The sequence below is a fragment of the Dendropsophus ebraccatus genome, chromosome 3 (assembly GCF_027789765.1).
Source record: "Dendropsophus ebraccatus isolate aDenEbr1 chromosome 3, aDenEbr1.pat, whole genome shotgun sequence".
Lineage (NCBI taxonomy): Eukaryota > Metazoa > Chordata > Amphibia > Anura > Hylidae > Dendropsophus > Dendropsophus ebraccatus.
The window spans coordinates 61670144-61688991 of record NC_091456.1 but is presented as its reverse complement, the minus strand read 5'-3'; the positions used below and the strand labels follow the sequence as shown (position 1 = coordinate 61688991).

The following is an 18848-nucleotide window of genomic DNA, read 5'->3' as shown; positions in this document are numbered from 1 at the left end:
CAGTTTCATTTGCAGTTATTTATGATTTCATTGTGGTCCCACCCACACAGCATGCTGTATTCTCTACCTGTAACACTAATATTGGAATAAAGTGAAGAACCATTTTAATTTTTTTTTCTTTTCATTTCCATGCACATATTATGATTACGCATCTGTTATCTATGAACTTGAGCCCCACAATAAGGCTCTGATCCATTTTGCCGTTTAGCATCATTTACTTGTGTTACTGCATCATTTTTTTTGAATATGCTGCAGTACTTCAATGACACTCCAACATGTGTGTACACAGCCCTAATTTCCCTGCAGACTTCTGCACAATTAGAGAAATCAGTGCAACACCTGCTTCTGGACGGTCAGAGATGGTCAATCACTCAGGGGATTGGGGGATCCAGCCAAGCCTCCTGGGAGATCACGCCCTGCCCCCCTGTCTGCATCATCAGCCTGATCTCAGCAAACACACACAATGTGAGACAGAGGCAGGGAAGATTTGTCTCGTAAGGGGGATAGCAGAAGGAGCAGGAGACAATGTGGATTTGCACAGGGGCCATTTTTTTCACTTCCTGGATTTCTATCAGCTACCAGTGTGGCAGAACCGTACAAATATGGTAATATATTGTATACACACATATATATAACTTTTAATGTACTTTTAATAGAATACAAGTTTTTCTTATCCATAGTTACCCTTTAAAGTCTCTGTGATATTTTAATGGTATCATTATACCACAATGCCAAACAGGCTGTAGCAACCACTGCACAGGACTAATACTAATAATGCTTTTATAATGCTTTTATTTGAATTGCGCACACAGATTCCGCAGCACTTCACATAGTTTTTTTGCCAATTATTGCTCCCTGTCCCCAATAGGGCTCACAATAATACGAAGACACCTTGCAGTAAAACAAATGATGTTGATTACAGAGCAGGGGTTCTGGCCAGAGGTGAATAAAAGGAACCAAGGTCAGGATGAAATCCCTGGATCAACGTATCACCGGAAATCTAATGCTTATAACTTGTAATATTATATTGTTCAAGAAAAGAATCCAGGCCTCCCTTGAACTTATTTAATGAATCAGCCTTGACAACATCATGTGGCGAAGAGTTCCACAGTCTTACCGCTCGTACAGTAAAGAACCTGCATTGATGCTGATGGTGAAATCTTCTTTTCTCTATAAAGACCACTATAAAGACCTCTGTACTGTCCATTCATATATTTGTACATTGTGATCACATCGCCCCTAAGACGTCTTTTTTGTAGCGTAAATAACCCCAACCTTGATAACCTGTCCTGGTACTGTAACCCACTTATTCCCTTAATGACCTTTGTCGCCCTTCTCTGCACCCGCTCTAGTTCAGCTGTGTCCTTCTTATATATCGGTGCCCAAAACTGTACACAGTATTCCATATGTGGTCTGTGACCAGTGATTTATAAAGAGGCAAAACTATGTTCTCATCTTTAGCATCTATACCTCTTTTGATGCAGCCCATTATTTTATTGAGTTGAGTTTACTAACCACCAATACCCCCAGGTCCTTTTCGGAAGCAGTTTTACCCAGTGTTTTATAATTTAGCACATAACTGTACTTATTATTTCTACGGCCCAAATGTATAACCTTACATTTATCCACAATAAACTTAATTTGCTATTTCACCGCCCAAGCCTCCAGCTTCTCCAAATCCCTCTGTAATATGATATTATCATCCTCTGTGCTAATTACTTTACCCGGTTTAGTATCATCTGCAAAAATGGAGATTCTACTCTGTAGCCCCTCTACAAGGTTGAGTTTAAAAATTTTAAAAAGAAGTGGACCCAACACTGACCCCTCTGGTACCCCACTAGTAACTAAAGCCCAATCTGAATATGTTCCATGAATGACCACCCTCTGTTTTCTATCACACAACCAGTTACTTACTCATTTGCATTTGTTTTCCCCTAGTCCCAGCATCCTCATTTTATAGACCAACCTTTCATGGGGCACAGTATCAAATGCCTTTGAAAAGTCCAGATACACAACATCCACAGCCTCCCCCGGTCTAGTCTATAACTTACCTCTTCATAGAAGCCGATCAGATCAGTCTGACAGGAGCGATCCCTCATAAATCCATGCTGGTGCTGCATCATAAGATTATTTTCATTAAGATACTCCAGTATAGCATCTCTTACAAACCCCTCAAATACTTTACTCACCATAGATGTTAGACTTACAGGCCTATAGTTTCCAGAATCACTCTTTGACCCCCTTCTTGAATATTGGTACCACATTAGCTATGCGCCAGTCCTGTGGAACAATCCCTGTCGTTATAGAATCTTTAAATATTAGGAATAAGGGTCTGTCTAACACAGTACTTAATTCTTGCAAAACTCTAGGATGGATACCTTCTGGCCCCGGTGACTTATGGATTTTAATGTTTTTAAGGTGTCGCCCCTCTTCTTGTTGTGTTAGGCAGGTGAGATTTATGGGAGGATTTACATTATCCCTAGTTATGTCGTCTGTTATGGCATTCTCCTCTGTGAATACAGTAGAGAAGAATGTATTTAGTAGATTGTCCTTTTCCTCTTCCCCCTCCACCATTACACCCAGATTATTTTTGAGGGGACCAACATTTTCAGTTTTAAGTCTTTTGTTGTTTATATAGGTGAAGAACATTTTAGGATTCATTTTACTTTCTGTGGCTATCCTTCTTTATGTTGCAATTTTTGCTTCTTTTATTTGTTTTTTACACATTCTATTCTTCTGTCTATAGTGCTCAATGCTTCCACACTACCTTCTTGTTTTAGTAGTCTGAATGCTTGTTCCTTATCATTTATTGCACCTCTAACAGCTGACGTTAACCACATTGTTTTTCTCCTATTTCTACTACTTTTATTCCCATATGGTATGTGTCGTTCACATGATTTACCCAGGATGCGCTTAAATATGTCCCATTTCTCTTGTGTACTTTTATTTCTGAAGCCATTGTCCCAGTCTATGTCCCCAAGGTCCTCTCTTAGTTTTTGGAAATTAGCCTTCCTAAAATTTTATGTTTTTGTAGCCCCTCTATTTAGTTGAAGGATAATTGAAAACTTACTATGTTGTGGTCACTTTTACCTAGGTGACCCCCCACCTCTATTTTTGAAATTCTGTCTGGCCTATTGGTTAAGATCAGGTCCAGGAGTGCCCCCCCCCCCCTCTTGTTGGTTCCTGTACTAGTTGGGAAAAGTAATTATCTTTTACTATTTCCAAAAGCCTGCTTCCTTTGCTGGAGCTGCAGGTTTCTGCTTTCTAGTTTATATTTGGGTAGTTAAAGTCCCCCATAAGGTGTTTGAATACTTTTGTTGTTATTTGTATGTGGAATATGTACAAAGAGTAAAACCTATGTGAAAACAATTTTAATTACATTCAGTGGAAAATGAAATTGTTTAGTTTTTGGCATGATGACTCCTCTATGCTGCAATTGAAATAATTACATTTCTAGGATGTAATAACACTCCTTCCACACATCTATATTCGCTGTCTGCAATTACAGTCAGACGGTGGAGGTAATCCGTAGCCATCCACATTTGCGACCCATTGATTAAAATGGATGATCTAAAACAAGTATGGATGTGTATATGGGGCCATAGAAATCAATGGATCTGCAATAAGCAAATACCAACAGACAGTGGCGTAGCGACCAAGGTCGCATTGGTTGCCGCCTCGACCGGGCCGCTACCAAGGGGGGGCCCGCAAGCCCCCCCCCCCCCCTTGCCACCGCACTGTCCCCCTCCCTCTGGTGACTGCAAGCAGTGTTTTGCTTGCGGTCACAAGAGGCTGGTCCCCCGGCTGACGCACAGCTCCCGGCTCCCCGGTTCAGTCACTTTCCCAGCAGCACACTTGTCAGCTCTGTGTGCTCCGGGGAAGTACTCCCGGCACGGGGAGCATCTATAACAAGCGCCTCTGAGCCGGAAGTGACATCCCCAGCGCACACAGAGCTTACTGGTGTGTGTGCTGCTGGGGACGGGACTGAGCCGGGGAGCCAGGAGTCGCGCTTCAGATGGGGACCAAGCCTGCAGAAGAGAGACATGGCAGGGGAGCGAGTTGCAGGTGAGTGTTTTGCTTTTTTTTCTTATCTGCTTTGCACAGGAGGGGTTCCATCTATAAGGAGGATACATGGGGAGGGGGGCCATCTATAGAGAGGATACATGGGGGGGTTCTATAAGGGGGATGACATGGGGGGGCATCTATAAGGGGGATACATGGGGGCATCTATAAGGGGGATACATGAGGGTGTAAAGGGGCCAATACAGATGTGCAGTTTATAGAGAGATGAGGGTGGTGCCTAATGGAGTGAGGAGTCTAATATGTCTGTCTGGCAGATTCTGTGGATTCGTGGCTCGGAGAAGTTCTTATAACGGGCCAGGGCAGAACAAGAAGAAGAAGATGATGAAAAGGGAAGAACTCTGATCAGAGAAGACATCCCCTGTGAGTTACTTGATACAGTAACTGCACTGCAATGTATATGGTGTACAGAACCTGAGTAGGGCTGGGTCAGCCTCTATATGACTGGATGAGCTGATAGTAATCTGTGTACAGTGGATGTTATTTAGTAGCAGCGGTAGTGGTGTTAGTCAGTATGTGGTGGTGTTAGTCAGTATGCAATGGTGTTAGTCAGTATGCGTTGGTGTTAGTATGTGGTGGTGTTAGTCAGTATGCGGTGGTGTTAGTATGTGGCGGTGTTAGTCAGTATGTGGCGGTGTTAGTCAGTATGTGGCGGTAATATTTGTTGCTTGTAATCTGGTTGTCAGGACTGTCAGGCGTAGACAAGACAAGAGACAGTGGGCCCTAGATCTGAATCTGAACGGCCTACTTGCCTCGGTCGACCCTAAACGGTCGCGGACAACCACGGAGTCGGTCCCTACACTGCGTAGGTGAATACACAAAACGTAGACAGACAAACAAAACACAATAGAGGATAGTCAACGAGCCGGGTCAAAACCAAACAGACAACGCAGTACAAAATCAGAAGGAGAGCGGATAGTCAAATGTCAAGCAAGAGGTCAGAACACAAGCAGAGCAATAGCAAGGGGATTAGGACAGGAAACGCTGGGAAAGGAGCAGGGGAGCTGGGACTAGTAACAACTAATAGCCAGCAGGGAAATGAGGAGCTGACTGCTTTTTATCCAGGATCAGAGCTTAGGTCCAGCAGCTGATTGGAGCAGCCCTGATCCCAGCACCAAGCTCAGCTGAACAGACCTAGCAGTGCAGTAACCCCTGCACTGCCAGAAGTCTGACAGGCAAGGCAGGTGTGGCTGAAAAGTAAAACACAGTTCAGACACAATTCATATGCAAACACAGACAGAAATTCAGCGCTTCCTCGGCCGCCCGGCACAGACCGAGGAGCGCAAAGTCACATTCCTAACACTGGTACTGTGTTTTTATTGTATTTAGTATACTGGATTTGGTCAGTAACAATATGGTGGTGAAGGTAGTGGTTGTGGTGGTAATATTTGGCCCTTACTGGTATACTGGTATTATTGGCAATATTGGTTTCAGTATACAGGATTTGGTTAGTAAAAGTATGGTGGTAATATGTATGGTGATAATATTTCCTATATACTGGTATTATTGGTATTATTATTATTGAGATATACCAATTATTGGTATTATTGGTATTATTATTATTGAGATATACCAATAGCATCGCTTGGTTGAGGAAGGGGGGCCCAAGTTGACCTCTTGCACCAGTGCCCAAGAGACATTAGATACGCCCCTGCCAACAGAATTTGCGGAAGTGTGAAGGGGGCCTAATAGAATAGCATAACAGAATGTAAATTTATGAGATAATTTAAAAAATTACTATTAATAATAGTTTGATACTATATAAGTTAAGTTATTTAAATACAGATAAAGATATTAACAAAAGTACTTTTAATTGTTGCCTTAAAATAATGTTGTAGGATTTAAGTATTTTCACTAGAAAGAATACAGCGCCATCTAGTGTCATATATATACACTGTATATGTTCTATCTGGAAAATGAAAGAAGTGGGATAGGAAAAATAGCAGGATTGTAGTAGCTGGTTATTTAATTTATAGCTTAATAAACAACATCTGGAGATGAACAGTATTTCACAATAATTTGTAATGTGCGTTTTATGTTTGTTTGTAGAAATTTAGAAAGAAAAACATAAGAAAAGCATCTTTTATGGATCTTTAGGGAAATTTAAAATAATTTGGGTTTTGAGTGTTGAGACCGTGACCAGTCAGTAAAATAAGGCTCTCTCCCTGCTTTGTATCTATATGTGTAAGATGGCAGCATAATGTAAGTCTTATAACATAACACAAAGGCAAAAGAGAATATGGTAAGAGCACACTTAACCATACCTAGCTCCTTCTCCTGATCAGTCAGGTCCTGAGCACTCAGACCCCAACCGAACAACACTTTTTGAGACATGGGCCAAGATTTGCTATAACTGTCTAATGCTTAGCGCAAACAGATGAACAAACTAAAGAAGTGTCAACTTTATTACAATGTATCAGGCTGGTTGAAAAATCTGAAAAATAAACTGGGAAATGTTTTTTGTTTAGTCGCCATTGTTATACCTTTCTTTAACTAGCACCTGACAAAAGTTCCAGTATCTCATCTTAACTCCATAACTGGAGTTTGATAAACACTTTATCTTTTATTTATTTATTTTTTTTTAATTCTTCTAGGGACTCCGGATTATTTTTGCAGATGGATCAAGGATCATTTTTAGACTCAGTGCCTCAGGTTACGTGGGAACAACTTTAAGAATTTATGCAGAAAGCTATGAAAAGGATCCAAGCAAACACAACAAAGAGCCTCAGGTAATGTACATTGATTTAAATTTTTCAAAAATGATTAAACCATATGTAGATAATAGTGGAGCATCACCTATAGCGCCTAAATCAGCTAAAGTATAAATCCAGAGTTGGTCTCTCACCAGTTCTGCCAACATTAGTGTGGAAAGATGCAGCTCATGTCAGAGTAGTTTTACCCTACTGACCCTACTGAAAGCTGGGTGACCCCATTATACTGACTGCTATATAAGATGCTAGGAAAGCTGGGTGACCCCATTATACTGACTGCTATATAAGATGCTAGGAAAGCTGGGTGACCCCATTATATTAACTGCTATACAAGATGCTAGAAAAGCTGGGTGACCCCATTATACTGACTGCTATACAGGATGCTGGGAAAGCTGGGTGACCTCCATTTTATATGATGCTAGGAAAGCTGAGTGACCCCATTATACAGGTTGCTAGGGAAGTTAAGTGACTTTCAGTTGGAAGTGATAGTTACCTTGCTACCTGCTGTCCATGGCGTCTCTCTTCCTCCTGCAGTGGGCACCAGAGGTGGGGCTTGCCGTGATGGAGGCATGGGCCCCGTAGCAACTGCCTGCCCTGCCTCTATGGTAGCTACGCCACTGATGGTCAGCTTGCCCTGTCAAAATCAAAGACATTACTGGAGGGTGCATTTAAAGGCAGCAAACTCTGCTGAGATGGGTCGCAATTGAGAGATATCATTGTGTTGTTCTGGGAAAGATGGTGAAGAAAAAGAGAAAGTGAGTAAGTTACAGAACACATACCCTGTGAGCCATTGGATGTAACTGCACTGCATGGTCACTGTATAGATGTAATATTGGTCACAGCTAGGGGGTAATGTCAGAGCAGGGGCAGATGCATACTGCAGAGAGGCCGTGTGCAAAAAATCTACCCCCCCCCCATAACCTTATTGTACCGCCACCCTCCTACCTTAACTTCTTAAGGACTGATGACGTACCTGTACCTCAAAGCTGACAGCTGCATTTGAATGCCTATAAATCCCCATCCGCAGTGGTATAGTAAACGTTTCCCCCCACACACACATAATGCTATTGCAGGGGGGCAATCTATGCTTCTCTCCCGGCCACAATGATGCTGATCCCAGCTCAGGGCTTGATTGCAGTGGGCTCTAGAAGCCCATTGTAATCTAGCACTGATCTCATGTATATGTATACTGCATTGATCTCTATGAAAGATCAGTATAGTTAACATAGAAGTCCCCCAGGGGGGATTCAAATTACAGTGTGTGTGTGTTTTTTTAATACAAAATCCTACCCCATGGTAAAAGTTTAAATCACCCCTTTTTCCCCAAAAAATGCCAAAAAGCAAAATTACTGATTTTTGGTCGCATCAAATCCAGAAAAATTTTATTAAAAAGTGATTAAAAGTCTCATACATGCATACATAGAAAGTAGAGGTCATGGCGCAAAAAATTACACCTCAAATAGCCCCATAAAAAATAAATAAATAAAAGGATGAGGAACTTTAATTTATTCTTAAAGGTTTTAATTCTTTAAAAGCCGCCAAATAAAATAAAAGTTTTCTTTTTCAATTTCACTGCGCAAATAATTTTTTTTCCCGGTTTTGCTGCATATTTTATGAAAAAACTAAGTCTGTTATTGCAAGGCACAATCAGTGGCACAAAAAATAAGGGCTAATGTGGGTCTGTAGGTGAAAAAATGCAAGCGCTATGGGCTTTTAAACACAAGGAGGAAGAATCGAAAATTGGCTTGGTCTTTAAAGGGTTCAGGACACACACACAGCTATATGATATGTTTGCTTGGGTATCCAGAACATATATCCTGGATTACCTGTTGGGCCCTAGAGCAAAGCACGGACGTCAGGGCCCACTGGAAAATTCTCTGGTGGACCCTGATGTCTGTGCTGTCCTGCAATCTGAGCGGATCCAAATGTTAGATTGGGGGTACCTGGGGACCACCAGCGGATCTAATCCTGGGGCCAACAATAAAGAACCAGTGAGAAGCAACATGCTGAACAAATCCAGTAAACTAAGACCGATATTACCAATAATACCAGTATATAAGAAACAAATATTATCACCACATCATCACCACATAGTAACTAATGCCACCACACCATTACTAAAATCCAGTATACCATGACCAATAATACCAGAAATAATACCAATAGTACCTTATAAGAAATACATATTATCACTACACCCTGACTACCACCATTACCACCACAAAGTGTCTAATACCAACATCTATTACTAAATAGCATTTACTATACAAATATCAGTATCCCATACACTGACCTATATAGAGGTAGATACCAATGATAGACAGGTTCTGCACACCATGTAAGTGATTACAGTGAGCGTTGCTCACTTTTCCTTTGTTCTCCATCTGGCCCAACCATTCTGAAGATCTCTACTGGTGACGCCTCGACTCCACAGAAACAGTCATAAAACATTATATGCTCTTTGCTCCAGCACCATCCTCACCTCTATACAAAGTCCCTATATGTGTTGCTTCACACTGTAATAGTGCCAGTTTGTGTCACCATACATGTCCCCGTAAAGTAGTTAGGTCTTTCTGTCTCCATATAGTAGTTACAGCGATATAGTCACACCCCCCCTCTTTGATTAGGACCCCTGTGTGGTTAGGCCCCCTGTAGGTACCTCCCCAATAGTAAGCCCGCCAGTATGCAGAATTGCAGAATTCCCCATGTACGCATCCCAGTAGCGTAATTTGGTGGAGTTAGAGGGGACAGTTGCTCCGGGGCCCACACAGGCAGGGGGCCCACAGAAAATTTTACCAGTTAATGCTGTCTGCAAAAGCTATTGTTTATGCAGACAGCCTTAACAAATGTCTATTGCCTTTAACCTCTTAAGGACGAAGCCAATTTTTTGCGTTCTCCTTTTTTCCTCCTTGTGTTTAAAAGGCCATAGCACTTGCATTTTTCCACCTACAGACCCACATGAGCCCTTATTTTTTGCGTCACTAATTGTACTTTGCAGTGGCAGACTTAATTATTGCTTAAAATATTCTGTGAAACCAGAAAAAAATTATATGCGCAGTGAAATTGAAAAAAAAAAAAGGAACCCAATTCTTTTTCTTTTGGGGGGGGAGGGGGCTTCGTTTTTACACAGTTCCACTGTTCCATTCGTCCTATGAAAAAAAACGTCATTTTATATATGTTTCTCAAGTTGGTACGATTAAAACGATATGCAACTTGCATAACTTTTATATTATTTGATGTCTTTTAAAAAAATAAAACCTTTTACAGAAAATAAACGTTCCTTAAAATTGCTCTATGACCATGCTCATAACGCTTTTATCCTTTGGTCTGTGGGGATGATTGGGGATGAAGGTGTAATTTTTTGCCCCATGATGTGTTCTTTCTATTGGTACCTTGATTGCGTACATGTGACTTTTTGATTGCTTTTTATTACAATTTGATGCAACAAAAAATGCGCAATTTTTGCGCTTATGCCATTTACCGTGCAAGATATTTATTTTTATTTATAAAATGGGAAAAGGGGGGGATTTATACTTTTATTAGGGGAGGGGGTTTTGTATTAATTAGAGATGAGCGAACCAGGTTCGGGTTCGAGTCGATCCGAACCCGAACGTTCGGTATTTGATTAGCTGGGGCTGCTGAACTTGGATAAAGCTCTAAGGTTGTCTGGAAAACATGGATACAGCCAATGACTATATCCATGATTTTCACATAGCCTTAAGGCTTTATCCAAGTTCAGCAGCCACCGCTAATCAAATGCCGAAAGTTCGGGTTCGAATCGACTTGAGCATGCTCCAGGTTCGCTCATCTCTAGTATTAATGTATTTTTTTTTAACTTATACAGTCCCCTGGGGGACTTCTAATATCCATAGAGATCAGTGTAGTTGTATTACGCAGCACCGATTTGAGATCAGTGCTCTATTGCTTTGGCCTGCTGCAGACCAATGCAATAGAATACCGAGCCAGGATCAGCGTCATTCTGATGCTGAGGCCCGGTCCGGTAAGATGAAGGGATCGCCCTTCCGCAATTGCATTGCAGGGGGTGATCCTGCCACTAGACCCCAGGGAATGCCGCATAGAAGGCTGTCAGATGCAGCTGACATGTTTGACAGCTGTATCTAATGGTCTTAATTAGCGGGAGTGGTGATCGGCCGCGGTCCCGTGCCGCAGCTAGCAGTCGGGAACGCGGCAGTTCAGAGCTGGGTCAGTGCGGACGGCATACAACCTCAAGAGGTTAATGGGCTTCTGGCCAGCACCCAGTAAGTGCGGGGGGCCCGCTTGGCTCCTGGGTGCTGTGCCCGACTATTTAACTGTATGCTCTTTTGAAAAGCACATACAATTAAGTGCGGCTGGGTAATTGACAAAGGGAAGAGAGCATTGACTCTCCCCCCTGCCAATCAAAAGGAGGGCCACTCCCTTCCTTAGAACTGCTGCACACAAGTGACATCATTCAAGAGCTCGCAGAGCAGGGAGAAAGCTATATCCAGAAGACTACTGTGTAGCTGCCGCACAGGGACAATGCCGCCTTGTGGGACATTACTGCTGGGGGAGGGGATGTCTGCCAGGGGGGATCTCTGCATGGGAAATACATACTGGGGGATTACCTACATGGGAGATAGTGCTGGAGGGGGATGCCTAAATGGAGGATACTACTTTCTGGGGGTAGGGTAATACTATATAGATGCACAGAGGGGACACTAACTTCTGTATGGGAGAACAGAGAGCCCTAACTACTACTGCATGAAAAAGAGGGACATAATTACTATATTGGGGCACAGAAGGCCTAGCTACTATATAGATGCACAGAAAAGGCTGAACTACTTTGATGGCAAAGAGGGACATGACTACTGTATGGGGGGGGGGGGGGGCACAGGGGGGTCTATCTTCTGTATGGAGATGCAGGGGGCTAATCTACTATATGAAGGTATAGATGGTGGTCTTTTTACTATATGAAGGCATAAGGGGAGCCTGCATTATGTATAAGGGCTAAGACTAGGTCTAAATACTACATGGGGGCATAAAGTGGGCAACAGTGAGGAGCAATACACAGAGATGGAGTCGAGGCATCTTCAAGAGAAGTCTTCACGATGGCCGAGCCAGACAGAGGAAAAAAGAAAAGTAAACAACTTGGCAAAAATGTAAACGTCATGCAGAGAAGACACCCCATTTGAGGCACTGGATGTAACTGCACTATAATCACTTATAGGATATGCAGAATCTGTATACAGCTGGCTCTACCTCTATGGTCACTGATTAGGAAGAATATTGGTCTTTATATAATGGATTTTATTCAATCATAGTATAGTGGTATTATCCAATCACTGTATGGTGAGGGTAGAGGTCATAGTATGGCAGTATTATTTGTCTTACATATGTGGTATTATTAGTAATAATTTGTTTATATAGTGGACTTTATTTAATGGCTTTATGGGGCACAGGTGTTAAACTGCAGCCCTCTATCTCAGCTGCTGCAAAACTACAGTTATCATCATGCTTGGACAGCTAAAGCTTTGTCTGTCAAGGCTTGATGGAAATTGTAGTTTTAAAACAGCTGGAACTGGGAGTTTGGCACCCCTGGTATAGTGGTATTAGTCATTATGTTGTGATGATGGTAGTAGTCGTGTTGAAGTATTGTTTATATAATTGTCTTATGTTAACATTATATATATATATATATATATATATATAGAGAGAGAGAGAGAGAGTATTATTATAAATCCTAAAATTTGCTGTAGCATTTAGCTAGTGTATGTGTCCCATGCTAGGCTCATCAGATATGGTTTAATGGTTTAGTCCTCATGCTGTCCGATAGATATTAGACAGATAAATATATGATAAAGGGATAAATAAATAATAAAGTTATAGATAGGTGTAACATTTCAGACCATTTACATTGTCTATTTTAAAGCTGTGATCTGAAGCATGTAAATTCACTTCTTTATTTTTTCACAAGTACATTTTGGAGTGTTGCAGTTTTTTTTTCTAGGGAGCTACTGTGTGTTTTCCATTTCCAGATAACCCCTTTAAAGGGGTAGTGCGGTGCTAAACAATTATTCACAACTTTGCAATGTATGTTATGTATGTGAATGGCCCCCTTTCCCGTGTTTCCCCCCACCCAAGCTAGACCCGGAATTGTGGTTCATTATACTCACCGCATCTCGTGTCGACCCCCGTCCGCGATCTTGGGACAATGACGTAGTCTTCGGGAGGCCGGCTGAACCGCTCCATGTGTCCCTAATGCCAGCCCCCCTCTGCCGCATCTTCAGCAGCTCAGCCGCGATTGGATGAGCATACCTGTGCTCAGCCAATCGCGGCTGAGCACAGTTATGACAGGGCAGAGGGGGACCAGCATGAGGGACAGATGGAGCGGTCCGCCCGGCCTCCCGAAGACTACGTCATTGTCACAAGATAGCGGACGGGGGTCGACACGAGATGCGGTGAGTATAATGCACCACTTCTGGGTCTAGCGTGGGTGGGGGGAACACAGGGAAGGGGGCCATTCACATACATAACATACATTACAAAGTTGTATAACTTTGTAATGTGTTTTATTTTGTGAATAATTGTTTAGCGCCGCACTACCCCTTTAATTTTTACACAGTTATAGATGTGAACTGTGGAAAGTCTTTTACACTGTTCTCAATCCCTATCCATTATAAGTAATATAGCAGAATATACCCTTTATTATTCGGAAAGTATGCGGTACCCTATAGGTAACAATTGGTTGGGGGCCCACTGAGACTTACTCGCCCCCCTTAGGCTGAAGTCCTAGCTACGCCCCTGATGCATCCCCAGTAGATAATGCCCCTGGCAGTTACCCCCCCCCCCCCCCCATATGCAGAGGCCCCCCAACGTAGTAGGAACTCCACCGTAGGTAATGAACCTGTTAGTCTCCACCTCCACCCCATCAGATAGCATCCCCAATGATAGTCATCTTTCCTGGTTGTTAGACCCCCTCCCCTGCCCTCTCATGTTAGGCAACTGCCTTGGTAGTTATCCCCACTCCGTGTGAGCATCCTTCACCCTAGTGTAATGGGAAAAAAATCATACTTACCTGTCTGCAGCTCTGTGGTCCTCCAGCAGTCCCCTCAGTGGTCTCTCCTTGCTTTCCACACAGAAATGACGGAACTCATGCACCGGAGCATGTGACAGAGACAGCTGCCTCTTGTGGCCAGACATAGTGTGATTATCCCTGTCAGTCACAGCTCTGCTTTTAACTGCGGGCGCTCATCAGGAGCTCTTGCAATTGAAGAGTAGCATGCAGCACCTGGATTCTGGGTGCTGCAAGTGGGGCTGGCATGGGGAGGCCCACTCTAGCTCAGACCCCACGGGAATCCGAGCATCACAAGCCCCTTTGCCACTCTGGGCCCCTACGCAGTCAAATTTGCTGCACAGGCGATAAGCCGCCCTGGTGTCAGAGACAATGTTAGTAACTATACCATTGTCAGAAGTTAAACCAGCATCAGAACCAGGAGGGAATGTCAGAATCAAGTCCAGAGAAGGAAAATCAGGGAAACAAGCCAGAATTCCATAGATCTAGAAAACAATACACAAGAAACAACAATCACAGGCAAGCCTGATCGGCCCGGCGTCCCTGCTACCTAAATCCCCTATTCCACGGGCCGACTGACAGAAGCAAACGAGCGCTATTAGTCATTGGTGAAGCTGTCATCATCTTACATATGTTAAAAACAAAAGAAAAAGAACAAAACAAACCTGACATTTTCCTGATAAAGACATGTGACAGTGGTTGATGGATTATACAATGTCCCCTGGCTGTAAATGAATAAAGCTCTCAGAGAAATGATGAAGATGTTTTGTAAAAGATCACAATACACACTAGAACATCCTTGAGTAATTGTTATAACGGACGCCACTTATGGAATCATTAGGACAACACAGTTATTCATTAAAGAGAACAGCTGCCATGTTCAATCAATGATTTCTAGAGGTCATGAATCTATGATGTGTGACCTTCAATGGGAACACTGCAATCTTAATTCACATTTCAAAAATAACTTATCAAGACCAGGGCTCAATCTCTGCTGCCTGAGGCAAAACCTGAAATGCCCCCCCCCCCCCCCCGGTCCCCACACCACCCTCCAAACCTATTGAAAATGTAAGAGGCGTGTGCAGAAAACCTTCAGCCTATAATAAGTGCATACACAATCCAGCTCCACCATAAATCACCCTGGTCAAGCGCTACCTTCCATCTTTGGTGAGGATAAGACAGAAGAAGTTTCAAAGTTTCCAATTCCACGAGGTTGTAAAGAATTTTTCAAACTTTATTGCTTCCACAAGAAGAAAAGTGAATGACATATACAAGAGTCAATGCATTGTGACTACTCATGGTGATCTTATTCATGGTCATACTACCATCACACCTTGTGCTCCATTTAAAGGGCTAATGATCACTTGTAGTGTAGTGATGTCTGAAACATATAACAATACCTGCAAAGTGTTTGCAGTCCTGAACGCCTTACATTCTACGCCTGTGTCCAGCTATCATGAGCAGGTCATGGGGTCAATGAAGTCAGTGCTGTGTAGCAGACAGTACAATTTATAGCCACTCCATAAAATATGCCACCCCTACAAGTCTGCCGCCTGAGAAATAAACTCATTTGGCGTCATGGCAGAAATGGCCCTGATCAAGACACAAGAGAGTCATACAGCAGGACTTTGTCAGTGTTCCAATAAGCCAGAATATTTTTCAGTTAAGTCTAAAAATATAATCACAGCTAATGCAAGGGGCCTAGCTGATAGTTATAGCATACCAGCACAATGAATGCAATGTATATAATGCAGAACAATCAAAAAGATTTTAAGAACTGTAGAATATAGTTATGGTTTATAAATTAGCTGTAAATGACTGGTTAATCTGCAATCAATCTCCATCTACTGGTTATCTTAAAGGGGTAGTGCGGTGCTACACATTTATTCACTAAATAACACACATTACAAAGTTATACAACTTTGTAATGTGTGTTATTTAAGTGAATGGCCCCCTTCCCTATGTTCCCCTCACCGCATTACTGTCGCCAACTATGCTCAGCCAATCGCAGCTAATGATGCACCAGAGGGGGGCCGGCAAGAGAAGATTACGTCATTGTCTCAAGATGGCAGCCGGGGTCAACAGTAATGCAGTGAGTATAATGCACAACACTTCCGGGGGTGGGGGGAACAGGGGAAAGGGGGCCATTCACTTAATACACACATTACATAACTGTATAACTTTGTAATGTGTGTTATTTAACCCTTTCCCGCACGAGGACGTAACTGTACGTCCTCGTGTGGGTGCGAACTGCCGCAATCCCGGGTGCCTCGTGTTGCCGCTGCCTCCGATTACCGGATACAGCCGTTCCCTGGTGTCTAGTGGGGGAGATCGCTCCTCCGGGACGTTGTCCCGGAGGAGCGATCTCCGTTACTGAAGCCGGCCGGGGACCGCTCCAAGATGGAGCCGTCCCCGGCTCGGCACTCGTTTGTTTTCGGCTGCAGCAGCCGAAAGCAAACGAGTGCCTATCTTATTATTCTTTGCTGTATAACTATACAGCAAAGATCTCAATGAGAGATCAAAGTGTATATACTAGAAGTCCCCCCCAAACACAACCCAACCCCCCCAAAGAAAAAGAATTGTGTTTTTTATTCAATTTCACTGCGCATATAATTTTGTTTCTGGTTTCGCAGCATATTTTATGCAAAAGTTCAGCCTGTCATTGCAAAGTACAATTAGTGACGCAAAAAATAAGGGCTCATGTGGGTCTGTAGGTGTAAAAATGCAAGTGCTATGGCCTTTTAAGCACAAGGAGGAAAAAACGAAAACGCAAAAAACGAAAATTAGCCTGGTCCCGAAGGGGTTAACGAATAAATGTGTAGCACCGCACTACCCCTTTAATCACTTAGCCTATGTTAAGTGACCTTAGTGACCAAGCAATTTTCTTGCTGCCTTCAAAGAGTCATACCGTTGTTTTATTTTTGCCGATGTAGCCATTTGAGGGCTTGTCTTTACCTTTTATTGGTGCCATCTTAGGATTCATGTACCTGATTGATGAAATTTTATAAATTCTTTTTTAAATTTTATAAATCCTTTATCCTTTTTTTTTTTTTTTTATTCAAAGCAAGGTTTATTTCAAAGTCATGCATACAATGAAATCAAACAACAAAAGGATGGGATAGTGGGATACTGCTATGGTTTAGATTGCAAATACATAACGTGTCTGGGCGGCCGCGGAACAATCGGGTCCACTATGTTCAGAGATAAAATCACATCGCGTACTAGGATGTGTCGACTCGGAGCTCGTGAACAGAGTAGACAGATATGCACCACGGTCTGAAAATGCAATAGAATAGTCAATCATAAACTCATAGATATCAAAACATAACGTAAAAGAAAACCATGGAAACGAACCGGGCATAGGCCCGGCGGAAGAAACAGGCAGAGCGGGTCCCCGTCCCCAGACCAAGAGTCAGGTGACCGTGGCCTACTGAACAGGGGGGGGAGGGGGGAGGGTAGGGCAAGATGGGGGGGGGGTTTCAGGGCTTACACAGCGGACCGAAACTCAGGTGTGTCGGTGAATTCTAGCCATTGTCTCCACACCTTGTAGTGCCGGGCCGCGCATTCTTTCGTGTCTAGCACCAGCTCCTCCATACGGCATAGGTATAGGATCTCCTTGAACCATTCTGTAATGGTTGGCACTCTGTCTGATTTCCACAAGCGCGGGATAACAGACCTCGCTGCTTGTAAAAGGAATCTCATAAGGCCAGTGGCCAGAGTCCTCAGTTTGCCCGGGATCATAGATAAGAGGAGAGGGGCTGGGTCATTTTCAAGGAGGATCCCTGTGATAGAGTGGATATACTTTATTACTGCCAGCCAGAAGGGTTGCAATTTCGCGCAACCCCACCATATGTGTACCATCGTGCCTCGCGCCTCCCCACATCTCCAGCATAGATCAGGGACAGCGGGGTATAGTTTCTGCAAGAGAGTGGGAACCCGGTACCACCGTGATAAAATTTTGAAGTTCGTTTCCTGCGCCCTGCTGGAGATGGAGAATTTGTGGCACAGTAGAAAGGCTCTGTTCCAGTCTGCTGTCCCGAATGTGCGACCAAGTTCCCTCTCCCAGCCTCTGGTGTAAGAAGGGGGGTCCACGGCCCCGGCGCTGAGTAGGTGAGTATATATCAATGAGACTGTGTGCGAGGTGGGTGCGGATGCGGCACAAAGTTCCTCAAAAGGGGTAAGAGTGCGTGTCAGTTGGAGGCGCTGGGCGTGGGATGTGAGAAAATGCTGGAGCTGCCTGTACTGGAGCATGAGGTGGGGTGTGCGTATGTGGTCAGGCACTAAGTCCTCGTAGGGAGTGAGTATCCCGCCACGGGTGACTTGACTCAATCTCAGGGCTGGAAGCCTGTTGCGGCCCAGGAAGGAGGAACAGAGTAATCCCGGTGGGAAATCTGGGTTTCCCAGGAGGGGTGTGAGAGGGCCTCCCTGGTGTACTAGGCCCGCGGATTGGGCCTGGTGTCCGAAGACTCTTGCCAATGAGCGAGAAACAATAGGCCAGTGTCGAGTGCGGTTAGCGTGTAGTGCCGAACTGGGAAGCCAAGGTATTGTGGCGGGGTCCACCCTGAAGAGAGATCGCTCGAGCTGCACCCATTGTTTAGTTGAGCCGTGGTGAATACAGTCAAGAACCCTTGTCGCGGTCGCCGCCATATAATACAGGAAGCAATCCGGCAAGGCCAAGCCTCCGCTCTGCTTACGTCTCACCAAGATGGACCTCGCCACTCTCGGGGAGCCCCTAAATCCTTTATCCTTTTAATCCTTCATTCTTTTATAAATTTTATAAATCCTTTAAAGCAAATGTACCATCAGGTACATCACTTAAGTTTTTTCCATGAATAGACCAAGGGGATGCCGATGCTGCAGTCCTATTTTTGAACTGCACCCCAGCGGTCGGTCATTTCTTGAGCACCAGCCCAGGCCTGAAGCACTGAAGGCAGACCCACCGACCCCCAGTGTGATGATCTCCCCTGCCCTCTGTGATGGGTTTTGTCACACTGGGGACGGGCCTG

General features: G+C 43.7%; 1 protein-coding gene across 1 annotated transcript in view; it reads left to right on the top strand.

The window, feature by feature from the left end:
• The window catches only part of PGM5 (phosphoglucomutase 5), a 111245-nt gene that overhangs the window by 80519 nt on the left and 11878 nt on the right, over window positions 1–18848 (top strand). Inside the window, exon 10 of the mRNA XM_069961876.1 lies at window positions 6675–6809. Coding sequence (XP_069817977.1) covers window positions 6675–6809 — 135 coding nt within the window. The remainder of the gene's footprint in view (window positions 1–6674; window positions 6810–18848) is intronic.